The 19,575-nt window shown below is 48.6% G+C and overlaps 1 protein-coding gene across 7 annotated transcripts in view; it reads left to right on the top strand.

The window, feature by feature from the left end:
- Nucleotides 1-19,575, top strand: part of OTOF (otoferlin) — a 79,149-nt gene that overhangs the window by 27,441 nt on the left and 32,133 nt on the right. For 5 of the 7 annotated variants that reach the window (XM_039913187.1, XM_039913189.1, XM_039913185.1 and 2 more), the window contains exons 6-9: nucleotides 15,519-15,592; nucleotides 17,046-17,172; nucleotides 17,460-17,514; nucleotides 18,568-18,699. In XM_039913187.1, the coding sequence (XP_039769121.1) occupies nucleotides 15,519-15,592; nucleotides 17,046-17,172; nucleotides 17,460-17,514; nucleotides 18,568-18,699 (388 nt within the window). Of the gene's footprint in view, nucleotides 1-9,584; nucleotides 9,630-15,518; nucleotides 15,593-17,045; nucleotides 17,173-17,459; nucleotides 17,515-18,567; nucleotides 18,700-19,575 lie in introns of those variants that run through there. The other 2 variants (XM_029071923.2, XM_039913190.1) reach the window with 2 other exon arrangements.

The following is a 19,575-nucleotide window of genomic DNA, read 5'->3' on the forward strand; positions in this document are numbered from 1 at the left end:
GTGCCAAATCTGGTAGGGTGGTGACCCGAAATCTAGGGGATGCTGGAGAGTCCAGAGGAAATCAAATGGGGCATTGGAGGAAAGGACAGTAGCAGAGGGATTAGATTGCCCATTTAAGAGGAAGCTGGCAGATATGCAAATTGGCCAAAAAGGAGAGCCAAGATACATAAATGTTCCTAAACCAATGAAAGAAGCCTGCAAAATCATTGGTGGCTGCTGTGGAACTTGACATACTTAGCATCTCTGAAACGTGATGTGGAGAAGAAAAACAATGGAGAAACAGTGCTGCCAAGATAGTCATCTTTTAGAAAAGACTGAGATGGGGGCTCGGTCAAGAGTGAAACACTATATGTGAGGGATGACTTAAATTGGTCAGAGGACCTGGATCAAAATGTGGGGACCATAAATGAAGTTTTAGAACAAATTAATAAAAACAGATTTCTGGAATGGAACATCTGCCCAAGCATCTTGGAGGGGAAAATGCAGAACTCCAAAGTATGTGAAATCCATCACTAATAATAATAATTGCAGTATGTATTAAGTACTTTGTGCTAGGCACTACTCTAAGTGCTGGGGTGGATACAAGCAAATTGGGTCATGCACAGTCCCTCTCCCACATGGGGCTCACAATCTTAATACCCATTTTACAAATGAGGTAACTGAAGCACAGAGAAGTTAAATGACTTGCCCAAGGTCACACAGCAGGCACGTGGTGGAGCGGGGATTAGAACCGAGATCGATATGTATCCAGAGTACAATATGTCAGAGTTGGTAGACACCTCCCTGCCTTCAACGAGCAATATATCAGTAGAATCCATCTTTTAGGATAAGGGAGCACTTGAAAAATTATAACCTTTAGGGGGAAAGACCATATAGAAGGGGAAATCATGTCTCATTTAGCTGATGGAGGTCTTCGAAGGAGTCAACAAGCATGTGGAGAGAGGGGAATCAGTAAACCTTATTTAAATTATTAAAAGGCCTTTGACAGGGTTCCATACTAAAGGAATAAAAAGTAAACTGAGTAATCGTGGGATTGGAATGAATGCTCTGTCACGGTTAGAAAACTTGTTACAAAGTTGAAAACAAATGTATAAACAACAATTTTTCAGGAGAGGAAGGTAAATAGAAAAGTCCCTTGGGAATTTCTACTAGGACTGGTTTTATTTAACATCTATCAATAGTGGTATATTGAGCACTTAACTGTGCAGAGCACCATACTAAGCACTTGGGAGAGTATATTAAGTGATCTAGAAGAGGGAATGTGTAGTGAAATCTCAAAATCACAAAGCTCATTCGGGTGATGGAATACCATAAAGATGGGGATCGATTCCAGGAAGACTTCACAAAGCTGGGCTTCCATGTGCTGTATCTTGGTAAAATGATCCTAATTATAACTAGATGGTGATGAACTTTATTACCTTTCTTTGAAGTTATTGGTCCAATATATAGTAGCATTCAAAGACTCTATCATTGGGAAGGGAATAGAAAACAAAACAGAAGGTCAAGTTTTATCTCCATATAAAACCATGGCACATCGGTCCCTGGAAATGCCCGGTCATCACATTTTAAGAAGGACATCATAAAGCTAGAGAAGGTTCAGACAGGATGGGCAGGGAATGTGCCTGTTTCTGTTGTACTCTCCCAAGCGTTTAGTACAGTGCTTTGACCACAGTTGGTGCTCAATAAATATGATTGAATAGATGAATGAATGACTGAATGAAAGGACCATCAAGAAGATCTGAGGAATGAAGAAGCTTTACCCAATTAATCAGTGGTGTTTGTTGAGCACTTAACTACATGCAGAGCACTGTACTGAGCACCTTGGAGAGTACAATACTTCCTTAGGAAATGGACTAGGGGACTTGGTCTGACCCAGTAATGAGCATTTCTTTGGTCTCCTCTTCTGATGCTCTTATTTACCATCCTGAAGAGGCCAGAGATAGAGACTGTCCCAAAGAGGAGAGAGACAGAGAGACTCATGGCTGCTGTTTAACACATTCGTTTTCAGGAAAGCCTGATGGAGGGTAAGACTTCTAAAAGATAGTCAAAAGCAATGTACCTTAAACAGTTGAAACTGGCAAACTTATCAGCAAATGCCCGGATCCTGCTTCCTCCACTAGCTCTCTGTAATCGGATCTTTCTTTCCCGACTAGAGAAGTTGTTTTTTAATGGTCTTTGTTAAGTGCTCACTACGTACCAGGCACTCTGTTAAGCTCTGGAATAGATCCAAGCTACTCAGGTTGGACACAGTCCGTGTCCCACATGGGGCTCAAAGTATTTATCCCCATTTTATGGATGAGGTAACTGAGGCACAGAGAAATCAAGTGACTTACCCAACGACCTACAGCAGGCAAGGGATGGAGCTGGAATTAGAACCCAGGTCCTTCTGACTCCCAGACCCATGCTCTAAGTGAAAGCACGTAGCGGCACCCCAAAACCCACTAAGGCAAACAGTGCCAAAGGAAGCCATGATGATGCTCTCAACCATACGTCGGAGCCATTTCTTCAACGATCTAAATGAAGCGGTCCCAAATCCAAGGCCTGACTTCACCTAATCATCTTTAGAGACTTTTCCCTTTAAGAAGAGTGAACTTAACTGATCACTTAACGAGTCTCTACAGCAGAAAAGTACCACATTTACATAAAGGCTTTATGAAGCTGTGGAGAGCCACTCTGTGAGTCACTCCACCCCCAAAAAAATAGGTTTAAAAATATAAACTCAAGGACCAGCTGACAAAAGAAAAGTATTCCAGCTCACACACCCACTTCAGACAGAGCTTTGAACATCTTTATTTCTGCACTTGAAACAAGATGGAAGGTTACGGAAGGGTAGACTTGAGAGCGTTATTCCTGCCGAGCAGTGTGTCTCTGCTGCCTTTTCCAGTCAGGCACCAGCAAATAGCATCAGAGGCACCAGCTTTTCCACAACTAGGGCCCTTGAGCCAGATGGTATTTCTCCCTGGGAGAGGAAGGAGCTTTCAATAGCCTGAATGGTGATACTGCTTAAGCCAGGGGTATCACCAGTGTCTGCATCGGAAGGAGTGTGGCCTAGTGGAAACAGCAATGGGGATTCACGTTGTGAGTTGTGACAGTGTCCAACCTGATTAGATGTTATCTACCCCAGTGCTTAATACAGTGCCTGGCATATAATAAGTGCCTAACAAATAGCATAAAAAGGGGCAAGGGCTGGCCTCTTATGATAAAATGAGAGGTGTGAGAGCTCTTTCGGGATGATTGGAATCTTGAATTACGTGTGCCTGGGGAGGGGAGCCTCTGAGCCTCACTGCTGGATCAGAGCTCCAGCTCCAGCCTCAACCTGCCCTCCTCAATCTGGCTACTCCCAGGGGAGAAGAGGAAGAGGAGGAGGAATTTTATCCCAGTGACCACCAGCTGGGAGAGGGTGACAACACCAGCCAGTGCTCCTTGACCTCCAGGTACTATTCCAGCCCCAGAGGTACATGTGTGCCTTCTCATGAGTGTGTGTGCACACAAAGGTGAGCATGTGAACTCAAGGGTGCCAAGTTTCAGGACGGCAGACGAACCCAGCGCATCGGTGCTCGAACTATCCTTTTCTTCTGCGTTCTGACCACACCCCCACACTCAGAGAGCACCTTCAGGCTGAAGGTGTGTGAGTGTCACAATCAGACCCTCCGCAGGGTTCAATGGACCCAACCCCTTGTGTATGACTGGGCTGCTGAGCAGGAATTCTGGGTAGATTTCAGATGCTGGGGCGAGCTCTGGGTTGAGGCAACGTCTTTGGGGAAAGGGATAGTGAATTTTTGGCAAAGCTGTGGGGACTGTGTCTGGAGGTTGGGAGTCGAGCTGGGAACGGTGGTTTTTGCTGTGTTTTGCTGTGATTTGGATTGAACGATTGCTAGTTTAGGGCCAGAGAGTGATGGGAGAAGAGACTGCCCAGAGTCACAGGGTTGTTACAGAGGGTTCATGGCAGATTCTCTGGCCCAGTGACATCATTAGTTCCTTGTTTCTTTCACTGGGAGAAGTTGAAGAAACCAAGCTTTTTAGAGTGCTGAAGAAAGGAAATCATCTTCAGAGTTCTCGAGGAGCTCTGTTCAGCCTGAAGGAGTTTCAGAGGCTGGGAAGTGGTGAGGTGTCCTGAGACTCACAGTGGGTTGGAGAAAGAAGCTCTAGATGGGGAATCTGCAACCACAGAGTCTCCAACCTTCCCCCTGTGCTTCCTCCCCGTGCTCCTTCCCCATTCTCTCCCAAAGCCAGTCAGTCTGGGAGCCGCAGCTTCCCCAGCCCTCCCTCCCCATCGTGGGAACTCAGACCTCCTGAAACCCATGAGGCTCCATCCAAAGCCATCCATAAATTTTATGAAAGTGAACAATTGGCCAGCCAGGAAATCGGTGGGGACCAGGCATCCAGGGTCACCCAGCCCTAACCCTGCTCAGCTGGAGGGTCCGGGGAGGTAAATCTTGGTCCTTCAATTTCTTCTGTAAATGAGTCCTAAAAGGCCACGAGGCAGGGCTAGCGTCCATGCTGAGAGACCTTTGGGTGGAAGGGACAGAAAAATGGCCCTTGGGGGAGTTGGAAATTCTTCTGAGTCTCCACTCAGCCTAAATGGTCCTTGTTGTGGTTTGCCTTTCCTTAGTTTGGACAGCGAGACGAGGCTGATTGGGTAAGTTTCTCTTGAGCTGTCTACTCCCCTCCCCATTGCCACCTGGCTGGGGAAATTTGCTAACCAGGAAGCTACTCATCCTTGAGTTAGGTTTCCTCTGGAGAGAGAGCTGAGAAAACCCTTCTCTGATTGTCTCTGTGTCCACCTCTACTCCTGCCTCATTATGCATGGACTGGGATTGCTAGGGCTCTGTTCTAATCTCTCCACTATTCCTGCTGACCTTGACAAAATTAATCCAAGTTTAGTTAGCTTTCTTTGTCAGAAATATTAAAGCCCTGGAAGTGGGGTAGCCATGACATGAACCACATGCATATACGCACATACCTGCATTCATACAACCATAGCACCTCATCCTCTCTCACCACCCTTTCTTGACCTTAATTCCTCAGATGGCCTTCTCCATGTCAGGGCACCCTGATGTTGCTGGTCTTGCAAGTTGCCCCTTCTGGAGATAATCTTCACCTTGTGCTTGGTGAGGCCTGGAGCCCCCTGGCCTGCCCAGCGTGGATAAATGAGTGTTAGGAAGCCACTCCTATGCACCCGATCACCTTGCCGCCCTGTCTGTCACTTATCTGCCTCTTCTTAGAAGTCATAACTTCCTAACCCCAGTTCCTATTTTACCCTCTTCTTCTCTTTGCTTTCACCTCCCTTTTTCCTGACCTTTCCTCCCTTCTCAGACTCCCTGTACCCGTTCCTTCCTTGCCCAGCTCTTGTCTCCTCCCTTTTCCCAGCTCCCTGAGAGTGCAGTGATTTCTGCTGTTCCTCCTGCTCCTGGGAGCAGCTGAATGGATCCACCTTTTAGGCTGGGATCATCAGGGTTGAGTGCGGGCATGTGTTTTCCCCTTATTCCTGTGGTCCCCTCACTGATAACCCTTCTGTTCCAGTGTGGACCCTCCAGATTCCAGGTACCTCAGCTCCTATCCTTAGGGCCAGGGGGAGGCTGGGCATGTGTGCATGTGGGGGACATGCTCAGAGAGACTTGTCTCTCTGAGCATGGGGTTTTGTGCAGGATTGGATAGGAGAGCATGAAGATGTGTGCTCAGGCATGTGTAACAAAGGAGGTGTGCCTGGGAACAGGCCTGGCTGGGAGGTCCCAACTGCCAGTGGTAGAACGTCAAAGGTTCACTACTGTGCTACAGTCTGGAACACCTGGACCCACAGGAGAGTGAGAGAAGGAGGGGCTCAGTGCCAAATCAGGACAGGAGTCAGTGTGAGCCCAGCTGTGAGGATGGGGCTGGTATCCCAGAGCAGGGCCAAATTAAAGCCCCAAAGAGGCCAAACAGGAGTGCAGGGAGCAGAAGGGGAGGCAGGCATATTGGAGCAGAAGATTTAGCTGAACTGATGTTGATGAACCGCTCGACCTGGTACATGTGGGAACCTCCCAGAGGACCCCTAGAGATGTGGAGCCCAAAACCGTTGCTCCATTGGGTCAGTGGTGAGTGAGTGAGTCAGTCAGACATGGTGCTGCTCTTGTCCAGAGCCAGGGTGGAAATGGTCAGGGCCCCAGTAGGCTGGTTGAGGGGAAGTTTGAGGAATTTCTTAGTGGCCAGGAGGTGGCCTAAATGGTCTCTGCAAAAATCTGATCCTGGGGTCACACAATTTCCATTCCTGGGCATCCCCCGCCCTAAGGAAGTCCTTGCCTCCTGTCAAGCAGAAGACATTTTCCCGGGAGCAGTCAAGGGGAAGAGAGAACAGATATAGAGTCAGGCAAAGGGAGTGGAAAAAAAACACAATGTGAAGAGCAGGGGGGAGAAACAGAGCAACAAAACTAAAGCAAATTGGCAAGATGGAAAAGTGAACTAAAAAAAAGAGAGATAAAGATGACAGGAAATACCCAAGAGAACAAGCCATATTAAAAAGAAAAGACTAGGGTACAAAAATGAAAGTCCCCCCAAAATGAGGAACAACAGAGGAGCAAGAAGGATTAGGAGAGAAGAGAGAAAGATTTGTGAGCTTGCATTTATTGGTAAGTGAAAGGATGGAAGGATGGAGGCAGTGAGTGGGGAAAATGAAACAGAGAAAGTGAGGGTTGGGGGTGGAGGAGTGGGAGGCTGGAAATGGGAGAGATGACGGAGAAGGTGCTACGGGGTGCAGTAGCCTTAGGTAATCAGCAAAGTGACCACAGAATGTTAATACCCATTTGATGGCTCTAGAACCAATGCTATCATAATTCCAGAGGAACATTACAGCTAGAGGAGATGGGTTTTTGTGGGATTCCCTGAGACCAGGCATTTATCTCTGTGAATTCATTACCTAACTCCTTCCTTGGAATCTTTCCATTTGTTCAGCTAAACCTACAATCATTAATTAATTCATCTTTGCAGCATGATCTAGTGGAACGAGCATGGGCCTGCGAGTCAGAGGACTTGGGTTCTAATCCCAGCTTGGCCACTTGCCTGTGGAATGACCTTGAGCAAGTCACTAAATTTATCTAAGCCTCGGGTTCCTCATAAGTAAAATAGGAATTCAATAACTGCTCTTCCTCCTACTTAGACTGTGAGTCCCATGTGGGACAGGCACTGAGTTTGACCTGATTAGTTTATACCCACCCAGTGCTTAGATCAGTGCTTGGCACATAGTAAGTGCTCAACACATTCCACCAAGGCCCTCGCAGTGTACCATAATTGATTTTTGAAGATGTCTCTGTTTCAAATCCAACCTCTTCTCATCCTCCATGAGAGTCGAAGGACAAACCTTATCCCATGGAAGTTTTGCCCCAGGAAATCCCACCCACTCACTTGACTTAGTGCCAATGTGGTCTGTCCCCTGCCCCCAGATGATCTGCCGGCATTTACTGGGTGACTTGTGTAATAGCATGGACTGTTCTGGGAGAAGAGGGAGAGCAAACTCAACAGTGGTATTTATTGAGGGCTTACTTTGCCCAGAGAGCACTGTACTAAGCACTTAGAACCCGCTTCTGACCTCCTAAACTCCTCCCAGTGATGTTACTTGGAACGATCCCCTGGAAGTTGGACTTGGAAGCTCCTCTCAGTGATTTAGAACCGAGGGAATTTGCTTAACCTGTCAGGCATGGGTCACCTGAACCTACCAGTCTCCTGCCTAACTAAACAGCGTGGCTCAGTGGAAAGAGCACGGGCTTTGGAGTCAGGGCTCATGAGTTCGAATCCCAGCTCTGCCACTTGTCGGCTGTGTGACTGTGGGCAAGTCACTTCACTTCTCTGTGCCTCAGTTCCCTCATCTGTAATGGGGATTAAGACTGTGAGCCCCACGTGGGACAACCTGATTCCCCTGTGTCTACCCCAGCGCTTAGAACAGTGCTCTGCACATAGTAAGCGCTTAACAAATACCAACATTATTATAAACAGTTTAGGGATGATGGATTGTTCCCTATCTCTGCTCTCATCTCCTTGGACTGGTCCCCCGAGGTCTTGCAGCCCTTCTCTTCCTCCCCCTCCCTATTCCTACCATGTTTGGAATAAGCCAGCTGCGGGGCAGACCATGGGTGAGGGAGAGAGCTGTGTGCTGTGGGGAAGGAAGAGTATGCTGTGTGCCTGAAGGTGGGAGGACAACAAGGGCAGTGTGTGCTTAGCGTTGGGGGCGTTCAGTGTGATGTCTGCGATGCAGTCCTGCTGCTACCCTGATCCCTTCTGTGATTTCAGAATGAAGCCCAAAGAGAAAAAGCATCATATTTTATCATTCAGGTACCCCTGGCATCTGCCCAACCCCTCTGGCTCCTCTAATAGGACACATTCAGCTCCTGGGGGTCTGTGTGTTCAGTCTGGGGCCCTCAGTGCACCAAGACCCAGGCCCCTCAGTGCTCCAGGGCCCAGGCCTTTCAGTGCTCAGAGGGGCCACAGCAGTATTGTAGCTTAGTAACTGAACCTCCAATTCTCCATGTTGGGTGGAATTTCTATTGTCCCCTTTCCAGGATCCAGGCAACCCTGGCTAGACTGGCTTGGGTGTATATATGTAGGACCTAAGCTCTGGGAGCCAGCTGGGGCAAGGTATTGCTCTAGGGAGGCAGGCATGTTCTAGGCTCTGCAGTACATAGTAGCAAGTATATAGGTATAAGGTATATATATTTATGTGAGATTAAAGGGGAAAATATATGACACCACACATATGAAGAAGTATGATATAGATGACCTCTGTATACTGTTTCTTCATATGTGCGTATATATTCACACACAGAGGAAGTTTCTGTTTTTTCCAGAACTCCCTTTGTGGAGCTGCTGGTCAGCAGGATGGTGGGAAGGAAAAAGGCTGAGCATTTGGTCATTAAGGACCAGTCAGAGGGACCCATGGTCCAAGAACTGTGCTTTTTGCAGGTAGTACCAGAACAGGGGAGGGAGGGGGTCAAGGCACAGAAGTTCCTTGACTTTTAATTGGGATTGAACAGCTGTTGCTTGCTTGGAACTTGGCATAAGCAAGTAGACACTCGGAGCCGTACATGGTAGACACAGGCCCCGGAGGCAGTGGCCTACCAGGATTTTTCCAGTTTCCCGTGGTCAGCCCTGCTCTGCCAAGTGGTATCTAAACTTGTACAAGGCTAAAGCTATGGTGCTCTATCCTAGGGTTTGGGGCACATACCACGTGGCTTGCTGGGAAGTACCACTAATTGAAAAGCGAGGTTGTAGGGTTTAGGGACTCTGCTATGGGCAGTCTGGCTTCATAACACACAGAGATGGAAGCACTGAGGACCGGTAATGAGTGTGTGGAACTGGCTGCCCTCCCTTAGTGCCCAGAGACCTGGAGGCCAAGGATACTAGACCCAGTTCCGCTCACGCTTTCATACTTCAATTCCCCTCTTGGTAGGATGAGGAAAAGAGGAAGAGGGGGGTCTAAAGGGTGAGGAGGAATTCCTTGGGGTGGGAGAGAGGGGCAAGGCTGTGGTCATAATTGGCTTTTAACATGTGGATTTGTGTGTGTGTGAATGTGCACGCGCACACACCCTTGTTTCCTCACTGCTTGCTTCCCGGGACAGCAAAGGCAAAGAGAAGACCAAGGGAGGCAGAGACGGAGAGCAAAAGTAGGTGGCCTTGGCATCTGACAGCATCTTGTGGGTGCCATAGTGTAGCCCAGCAAAGCTAGCTTCTGAAACGATTTGATTCATCTGACTCAGGGAGGGTTAGTGATCAGGAAAATCCAGGTTGGGTGAGGGGTTGGCTACATTGGGAAATTCCCTTCAGGTCCCTCCCTAGATGTGGGCAACAAGTGCCAGGGGTCGGCCTGTCTGGGGAGACAATATTTCTGGAGTACATTTCCAGCTTTAATGTAATTACTGTCTGTCCTCTCTATGCCTTGTCTTTCCCTCTGCCTCCACCTCCGCCGTGGCTTTTCACCCTCCAGTCTCTAATTAAAACCTTGGGTGTGGGCTGGTCCCTGGACTTACTGGAGGAAGAGGGAGATAGAGGGATGGGGCAGGAGGTGCCAAAGAGCACCAGTGTATACAATGGGCTCGGAGATAGTGGGCACAGGCCCTCCCATGTTTGCCGGAAGCTAGAATGGGAGAGGCTCAGGTGGCTTTGAATACCTTTCTGGCCATTTGCTGAAACAATGGAGGTTCCCAGAATCAGTTTTATTGAAGGAAGAGGCTGCTTAGAACTGGAAGGGAGCGAGAGTAAGGAGGCTGGCCAGAGAGAGAGAGGGGAGTGAGGTTCCAAATTCAAAAAACTCTGGAGAGTGGAGGTAAGACATGGGACCAGAAACCGTGATCATTCTAGGGAGACAAGATATTACAGGATCCCCATATCACTGTACTGAACCTTAGGAGTCTCAAGATCTCAATGTTGATTTTGTGTAGTGAAGGTGAGAGGAAATGAAATTCCTAACCGAGAAGGTAGGGAGTTGAAAAACTGTTTGACTTAGTACAAGCCCAAAGTCTGTTTGGTTGCAGCCAAATCCCAAGGGTTTGGATCCAGGATGGTGAGGATCAGAGTAGATCTGGGAAGCACACTCCTGTGGGCAGCAGATAATAACAACAGCAATAATAATAATAACAGTAGTATTTGTTAAGCACTTCTATGTTTTTAGCACTGTTCTAAACACTGGGGTAGGTACAAGATCATCAGGTCCCACATGGGGCGCTCAGTTTAAATAGGAGGGAGAACAAGTATTGAATCCCAGTTTTGCAGATGAGGAAACTGAGGCACAGAGGAGTTAAGTAACTTGCCCAAGATCACACAACAGGTAAGTGGTAGAGTCGGGATTAGAACCCAGGTCTCCTCCCAGGCCCGTGCTCTTTCCTCTAGACCACGCTGATTCTCTCTGTGCATCAACTTGGCCCCTGAAAATCCCCTTTCGCAAGACTCCAAAGAGTTGGGTCAGTTCCAGGGGCTCCTTGGGGTTGAATCCACTTGCCCAAGACACGTAACTGAGCTCCCGAGGCTAGTCTAACTTGACTGGAGCTCTCTGAGGAAGTCAGCTCTGGCCAACCAAGCCTCCTCAAGGGATGATCCAGGGCCAGTGCAGACCTCCTATTCCAGGCTGTCCGGATCCGAACTCAAGGCAGTTCAAGCCAAACCTGAAGATTGTCTGTTTAACCCTCTATAGTTTACCACCTGTTACTCGACAAGAAAACTCCCCTCAGCTGGCAAAGGGAAGAGACGAATCTGATGCTGCAAAATAGAGCCGAAGGGAAAGTATATTAGCCTGGAGAAGAGAAGGTTGTGGGGAAGGGAGAGAGTTAATAATAATGTTGGTATTTGTTAAGCGCTTACTATGTGCAGAGCACTGTTCTAAAAGCTGGGGTAGACACAGGGGAATCGGGTTGTCCCATGTGGGGCTCACAGTCTTAATCCCCATTTTACAGATGAGGTAACTGAGGCACAGAGAAGTTAAGTGACTTGCCCACAGTCACACAGCTGACAAATGGCAGAGCCGGAATTCGAACCCATGACATCGGACTCCAAAGCCCATGCTCTTTCCACTGAGTCTTGTTGCCCTCATGGGGTTTATGTCCTATGACAAGCAATGTATTTTCGATTTCCAACTGAGGACAGATCAAGAGGATGTGTTTTGGGTTTATTTCCCCCAATCTGGAGAAATTTAAGTTGACATAAGAAAGATTCCCTGACTGGAAGGGTTGAGTCACTGAAATGGATCATGAAGCATATGGAATCTCCTTTTAAGATGATATAGTCCATTCTTAGTCACTGGAATGGGCTCCCAAGGATTCTGTTTCCTGGAGATCTTTCATTCATTCGATAGTATTTATTGAGTGCTTACTATGTGCAGAACACTGTACTAAGCGCTTGGAATGTACAATTTGGCAACAGATAGAGACAATCCCTGCCCATTGACGGGCTTTCAGTCTAATCGGGGGAGACAGAGGGACAAAAACAAGACAAGTTAATCGCAATAAATAGAATCAAGGGGATTTACACCTCATTAACAAAATAAATAAATAGAGACAGTCCCAACTCAGGGGATCCCATGTGACAACAGATTTTTTATTAACCCTCCTTTCTCCTCCAAACTTCCCTAAACCAGCACTCTCTGGTTCAATCAATCAGTGATATTTATTGAGCACTTAACTGTGTGCAGAGCACTGTAGTAAGTGCTTGGGAGAGTATAATACAATATCTACAGTAGAGTAGATATGGGCTCTGTCCACAAGGAGCAAAAAAACAGAGACCCCTCTCCCTCTTCACCACCCCCAAACATATCCATATGTAACACACACACACACACACACACGTATGCTCCTTGCCCCTGTCATTTGATAGGTCCTTTAGACCCGATTGTTAGAGTCTGAGTTAAATGAGGCAATGAATCACTAAATCCATAAATGAAGAGACTTGTTATACTTATAGAAGTTTTAAAATAATATCTTTATAAGGAAACCCTCTCTAAAATCCTCAGTAAATGTCTCACTTTGAAGTGCTATTTTTGAATGTTTCAGGTTTGAAAGCTGCCAACACACAAAGTGACTTAAAAACCATTGCAGTTTTCCACATTTTAACATTTACAGTATATCGTTCAGTCAATCGCACCATTTTCTACCCATCCAGTCTCTCTCTCTTAAAAAATACAACAAAAATGTACTCATTGGGTACAAAGGATCCAATCATATAATCCTTAGAAAAACTGTCATCTAAGTTGCTCACGTGACCTCTTCTTTAGGGGCTATCTTCTCCCTCTTTTTTATTTCTTCCCCCTCATTATTATTTTCCCAATTGACTCTGCATCTCAAGAAGCTACCTGAGGAAAGTAAATCACCCCTATTTCAAGTATGGGACAGATTTGTCTGTTGTGTGATCTTGGGCAAGTCACTTCACTCTCTGTGCCTCAGTTCCCTCATCTGCAGTATGGAGATTCAATACCTGTTCTCCCTCCTACTTAGACTGAGAGCCCCATGTGGGACCTGATTATCTTGTATCAACCCCAGCACTTATTACAGTGCTAATCATACAGTAAGCACTTAACAAATACCACAATAAATAGAGGAAGGGCCCACTTTTCCATAATGTATTTAAGAGCCTTGCTACCCTGGATTCCCCCCTCCTTCCCGAACCCCTCCCTTTTGGCTGGAGGAGAAAGGCCAGGGTTTGAAGGGTGGATATGGGCAGGGATTGCTGGCTTCTATAGTCACCAGACAAGATGCCTGGGGCAAATGGGTTGCCCTAGGTCTGTGTGAGGTCCACCTGGAAAAACCACCCCTGGCCATAGTCTCTTATGGTTGTACATGTGGTCCTTCCAATGCAGAACTGAGGTGTTTTGCCAGAAAGCAGGAGACTAAGCCTTGAAGGGCAGTTCTCTGAGGTCAGATAAATCTCGCTTCCTATGCCTTCTATAGAGAAAGTTGCCCGGGAGGAGAGACCATCAGAAAAGTTAAACTCCATGGGAGTCTCAAAAGCTACCATCTTTTTTTATTCTATCTGTCCTCTCCTTCTCCTCAGTTTCCCTCCCCTCTCTCTCTACAACTCACAGCTGATATTGTCTTTGGTTGTAGGGAAAAGGGAAAACTAAAATGAGATTTTTAAAGTGCTTAACAAATTGCCCCCACTGCCTCTGTAGGTCCACAATAGAAGTGTGTTTCTCTGTTAGAACTGTGATCCTGTTGAGCCGGGAGTGGTGTTTTATTTTCAGGTTTTATGTTGTAGACAAAGCTCCATGAGTGTTGCGGTATTAAATTTTTCAATAGCACCCTTTGCATGATCTTCCTCAAAGCTGACCTGATCACATGTTGGGATTCTCCTGCTTTTCTGAGAAATCCCACCAGAGCAACGAATCTGATCCCCAGCCCTCCAAAGGGCCCAGGTTCTGCATCTGTCTCTATGGATCTGGGGGCTGACAAGTCAGGCCCCCCAGGGCTAGGGGAGCTATGTCCCAAATCCCCAGTGGCCTCCCCAAACCTCTGGCCCTGGAGCTGTCAGACCTGGAGTTTTCCTAGACCTGACTCCTTCTCCTGGGGTTCAGGGTCCATGGAAGTCAGCCCCTCAGGGGTTTCACAGTTCAGTCCAGTTTCCAGGAGTTCAGGTGAGCTAGTCCAGCCCCAAACCCCAGCAGAGAAAATGATAAGCTGATGCTGACAGCTTGTCAATTGCAACTTCCTGGGTTTGGAACAGTGCGGGTACAGGAAGTTGGGGGAAAGAAGAGAAGGGACCAGAGTGTCTGTTTTCTGAGAGAGCAAGGGAGAGATTGATTCTCCTTGGATCCCCAGTCCATCTCTAAGGGCACAGAGAGGAGTGTGCTTCCCTCCTCCTTCTTTCCAAATTAGCCAGTCAGGAGGAAAGTCCAGGACACTTTGGGGCTGGAAAACTTCAATCCAGAGCCAAGTCCAATTTTAGAGAGAACAGTTGGTCCCATCTTTTACCCCATCCGAAAGGGCCCTGGCTCCTTCGCTTCTAGGACAACCTCAATACTCGTGCCTTCCCCCATATGATTTCTAAGGGTCTCCAGGTGGTAGATCCATGCCCCCAGCCCCTAGGGAGAAAGGAAGAGGGAGGGCAAAAGCTCAGGTATCCATCTCCTGCAGTATTGATAAGGTAATAAGATCCTGCCCCTCGCCACCCTGCTGTCCTTGCTCCTGCTTCCCTCTGGATCCCGGGAGACTGCTAGCAGCAGGGGACACCAGGGTCTCCATCTCCCATAGTCCTGAGACCCAGGCCCCCTCTCCAGGGATAGGGAAGCCTAAAGGAAATCAGAAAGAGGTAGGAGCCCCCTATTACCCTAATCAGCCTCGGGGCCATTCTGGGAAGCAAGCGGGGGTAAAGGAAACATAAGCGGGAGAAGAGAAGAGGCTTGGGGATCGTGTAACTTCATCCTTAGAAACTAGGAAATGGGTCAGGAATGGGGGCCAGGAGCGACCGGGAGAGAAAAACACTCTTCTGCTTTCCTTGGCTAAAGATGCTTGTGGGCCCCCTAACTCCCTCCTAACTCCTCCCCCTAAGTTTCCCTCTTGCCCCTTCTAATTCCCTCACCTTTCTGGCTCTTCTACCCTGGTTTTCCACTGTCCTTGTTTTCTCCTTTCTAACTGGTGAGGCTGGGAGGCCAGGGGATAGAGGAATTGGGACGTGGGGCCTAGGAAGTGCCGAGAACCGGGGGCGACCAGAGGCTGGGGACCCGTGGACTTCAGGGGCAGAAGACACCCAGGGTCCAGGTGGCTTCTGGTTGCTCGGTGAAGGGGGCAGAGGCAGGGTGAAGGGAACGTCCCTCTGAGAGGGGTGGGGGCATAGGAGGAAAAAGTGGGCAGCCCAGTGGCACAGATGATAAATTTCAAATCTTGGGGGTTTGGCCCCACTTTGATTCAGGGCCTGTAGGAGAGGAGACCCAGGGAGAGAACGGGATGGGAGGAGAAGGAACTCTGATAACAGTCTTATTCTCTCCCATTCCTTTTGACACCTTGCATCTCTCTGTCTTTTTCTCTCCCTCTCTGTGTGTGTATGTTTGTGTGCTCCTTTCTCATTGGTCGCAGAGCCGGGAGGAGTGTTTTCTCGGCCATGAAGCTGGGCAAGAACCGATTCCACAAGGAGGAGCACCGACGACAAGGTACCGCTGTCTGGCCCCAGGAACCCGGGATCCGAAACTCTTACCCACTCCCCCCCACCTCACAGGGGCCCAGTTTCTGCCTTATCCTTTTTCTAGTCCCGTCGGGCCCAGGAAACCGTTTTCCAAGTTTGGACTTAGGAGGATGTGATACCTACTTCTTTCTTTTCGGATCAGTTTTAAAGGATTGATTAATTGATCGATTGATTAATCACCGATCTTGGGGATTAAGACTGTGAGCGCTACGTGGGACAACCTGATTACCTTGCATCTACCCCAGCGCTTAGAACAGTGCTTGGCACATAGCGCCTAACAAATTCCATAATTATTACTGCTTATTATTATTAATCCATCTAAAGCCCAGTGTGGGTGATGCTCACTCAGTTGCTGGAAGAGCAGTAAAAGCAAGGACGGGGTTTTCTCTCAGGGAGATAAAAGCACGAGGCAAGATTTCCACCGGATTTCACTCCCCTCCAAAAACTGAAATCCCAGATCCACCAGTTCATATATTATCCTTTGGACTGTAGCCCTCCTCCCCTACTCCCTCAGCCCCCAAAAGTTGGCCCTGCCTGGCTCAGTCACAGTGTTAATCACCACATAGCCTTGGAACTACCTGTTAGTGGGAGAGCAGAGGTGCAGGAAAGGCTTCTATGTCTTAAATGTTTCTGGAGCTCGTGGTTCCCATAATCCCTATCTCAGGACAGTGAAAGATGGAGGACACTGCCATTCATCTGGAAAGACCCAGAGCGCTTAGTACAGTGCTCTGCACACAGTAAGCGCTCAATAAATACGATTGATTGAATGAATGAATCCCACATACGTGTAGGAATGGGCATTATGTGTGAGAAATGTAGAGTATTTCTAGGATGTTATAAGTATGATAACTTTTTCAGTGTCCCAGGCCATGGCTCATGTCCACAATGGCTCATAATAATAATGATGGCATTTGTTAAGTGCTTACTATGTGCAAAGCACTATTCTAAGCACTGGGGAGGATACAAGGTGATCAGGTTGTCCCACGTGGGGCTCCCGGTCTTAATCCCATTTTACAGATGAGGTAACTGAGGCCCAGAAGAGTTAAATAACTTGCCCAAAGTCACACAGCTGACAAGTGGCTGAGCCGGAATTTGAACCCGTGACCTCTGACTCCCAAGCCCGGGCTCTTTCCACTGAGTCACTCTGCTTTTCTAATGGCTCCCAGTTTCAGACAGTGGCACGGCTACACCTAAAGTGGCCTAGGACTCGCTTCCCCGAGCAGCCAATATGCAGGTGCAGTCTCCCCTTCCTCCTCCTTGTCAGTTACAATGTATGCATAGTAAAGTTCCCTTTGGGGATTCCATTTTAACTCTTGGGATCTGTTGTTATTCATTTAGGACCAGTTATTTCTCCTTCAGGCCCAGTGATTACTCTTGAGACCAATCAGTTCTCTCTCTTGACTGGATTTTCATCTCCCCAGATGAACCAGCCATCCTGGAGATGGAGGACCTGGACCGATTGGCTATGAGGCTGGGGGACAGTCTGGATCCTGACACTGTCTCCCTGGCATCAGTCACTGCACTGACCACTAATGTCTCCAACAAGAGGTAAGGCTAAGACCCCTCCAGTCTCATCCCCCATCAGAAAATCTACCAAATTTGGCCAGACCTCCACACCCCTATCTTATCTTGGACTGCCCCAAGGCAAGGAGGACTGAGCAGATGGATAGGGCTGGGAGAGGAGCAGGGGATCAAAGCCTTACAACCCCATCATTCGAAGCCCATTATCTCAGGGGCTTGATCTGATAAGATTCCCTCCTATCCTGCCCCCTGCCAAACCAGGGCTAACATCTTCCCCACCACTCTCCCTTGGAGTGTATGTTTTCCTTCTTCAGGTCCAAGCCAGACATTAAGATGGAGCCAAGTGCTGGGCGGCCTATGGATTACCAGGTAGGAGGGGACCTGGCCCCCAGGCTGTGTGCAAGCAGGTGCTTCTGCGGCTGATGAGAAGAACATACAAAAGGTTAAGGAAACCCACAGCGCTGGGCCAGTGGGAGAAGTCTCTTCACCTCCCTGATTTCTATATTAATTAGCCTTCAATTCCAGATAATAATATTGTCATTTGTTAAGCACTTACTATGTGTCAAGTACTGTACTAAGCGCTGGGATAGATACAAGTTAATCAGGTCCCACATGGGCCTCACAGTCTAAGTATCATTATTCCTACTATTACTATTAGGAGGGAGAACGGGTACTGAATCCTCATTTTGCAGACGAGGGAACTGAGGCACAGAGAAGTGATTTACCCAGGGTCACACCGGAGGCAAGCGGGGGAGCCAGGATTAGAACCCAGGTCCTCTGGCTCCCAGGCCTGTGCTCTTACCACCAGGCCATGAACAGCGTAGCCTCACGTGGTAGGAAGAAGTTGCAGGAGGAAGAGCAGAGAGTAGGAGAGGGAGAGGAGGAAGCAGACCAGAAGAGGCAGAGAGCAGAATAAGAAGTATACCACAGGTATCTAGAGTGATGATAAGGGCGTTTCTGATGGACAAACCTCAGTCCAGATATTGATTTTAGTGTTGGTTGTTGATGCCTCACCTCCGGTCCTCTCTCGTCGCCGTTGATTATATTCCTACTGGGGCAGGGTGCAACAGGCAAGTAAGAGTGTGGTTCAGCATACTGTGCCACCAAAGTGAGTGCAGCGTGCTGGTGCTGTGCCATTTAGCCCCATAGACCCGTGGGTCATTGCCAGAGTGCTAATTGCCACATTAGCTACTGCTGCTCACATTAGCCAGCCATTTTCAGGAGCCCTGCCGAGCCAGTCTACTGCACAAGATGCCCTAGGTGGACCTTCACTACCGCTGGCTTAGCTCCCACAGGGATTCCCCTACTTCTGCCTGCTCCCCCGGCCCCCTGGGAGGGGTGGGTCAGACTTTGGGCAGGGCATCTGGAGTAAAAGGCAGGGTTTACGGAGGGAAGAGTGCCGACCTCCTTCTCTGCTCCTAGGTCAGCATCACTGTGATTGAGGCCCGGCAGCTGGTGGGGCTGAATATGGACCCGGTGGTGTGTGTGGAGGTGGGGGACGACAAGAAGTACACATCCATGAAGGAGTCAACCAACTGCCCCTACTACAACGAGGTCAGTGCTCTCCACCCAGCGTGATGGTACTGGAGCCCAGATCGCTGTTTCCTACGTGGCTTCCGGAAGGAAGCACGTCCTTGTCCTGTTTCTGGGAGCTCTGGAAGATGTGACTGCCACATCTGGCCAAGGAAGTGATCGGGTTTGAGGAATTCCGATTGGAAGACTCAAAAGGAGGGGTTGATATGCCAGCCCCTCCTTCCCAACCTATCCTCCAGAACACAAAGCCACAGATAACGAGGGCCAGCACAGACCCTCCATCTCTCCAGCCCCTGAGAGTGGCCCCTGGTAGCTCCCCTTGCCTTGCCGGCCCTCATCCCGGGACCTGGCTCCTTGCTCCAGCTGGAGGGAGTGAAGGGATGGATCATCATTTCCTGCATTTCATGACTTGTCCTTGCTTCCAGAGACAAAGCATGGGTTCCTCCTCCTTGGGGCTACCATCCATCATTCTCTGATTCCCCTCAGAGAGGTATCAGCCTGGCCCTCTAAGGACGGGTGGGGCTGGGAGAAGGGATGGAATTACTACCCGACCCCACCCCGGACCTGACCACAATCTTGACTGGGGCTTGGCTCGATTCAAGCTCTGGGCCTCCATCCAAGCCCCGGGTTTAGTGGGTTTCACGATTTGAGAGTCAAAGGTGCTTCAGATGTCTATTGCTGCCTACTCTTGTTCCCTGAGGAAGGTCTATTTCAGACCTCCGAGCTGGGGCAGAAGAATAGCTGCAGAAAGAAGGGACATTCTTCACCTTCATATTCCTCTGCCAGTTCTCAGGCCCAGGGGCAGAGGTGATCTCCCACTCCTCTCTGCCCGAAAAAGGTCTCTGTCCAGATGTGAGCCCCCCGCTTCCCTAATCTCTGCTCCCCACCGGGCCTGGA

This window comes from Ornithorhynchus anatinus, chromosome 9 (assembly GCF_004115215.2).
Source record: "Ornithorhynchus anatinus isolate Pmale09 chromosome 9, mOrnAna1.pri.v4, whole genome shotgun sequence".
NCBI classification, from domain to species: Eukaryota; Metazoa; Chordata; class Mammalia; order Monotremata; family Ornithorhynchidae; genus Ornithorhynchus; species Ornithorhynchus anatinus.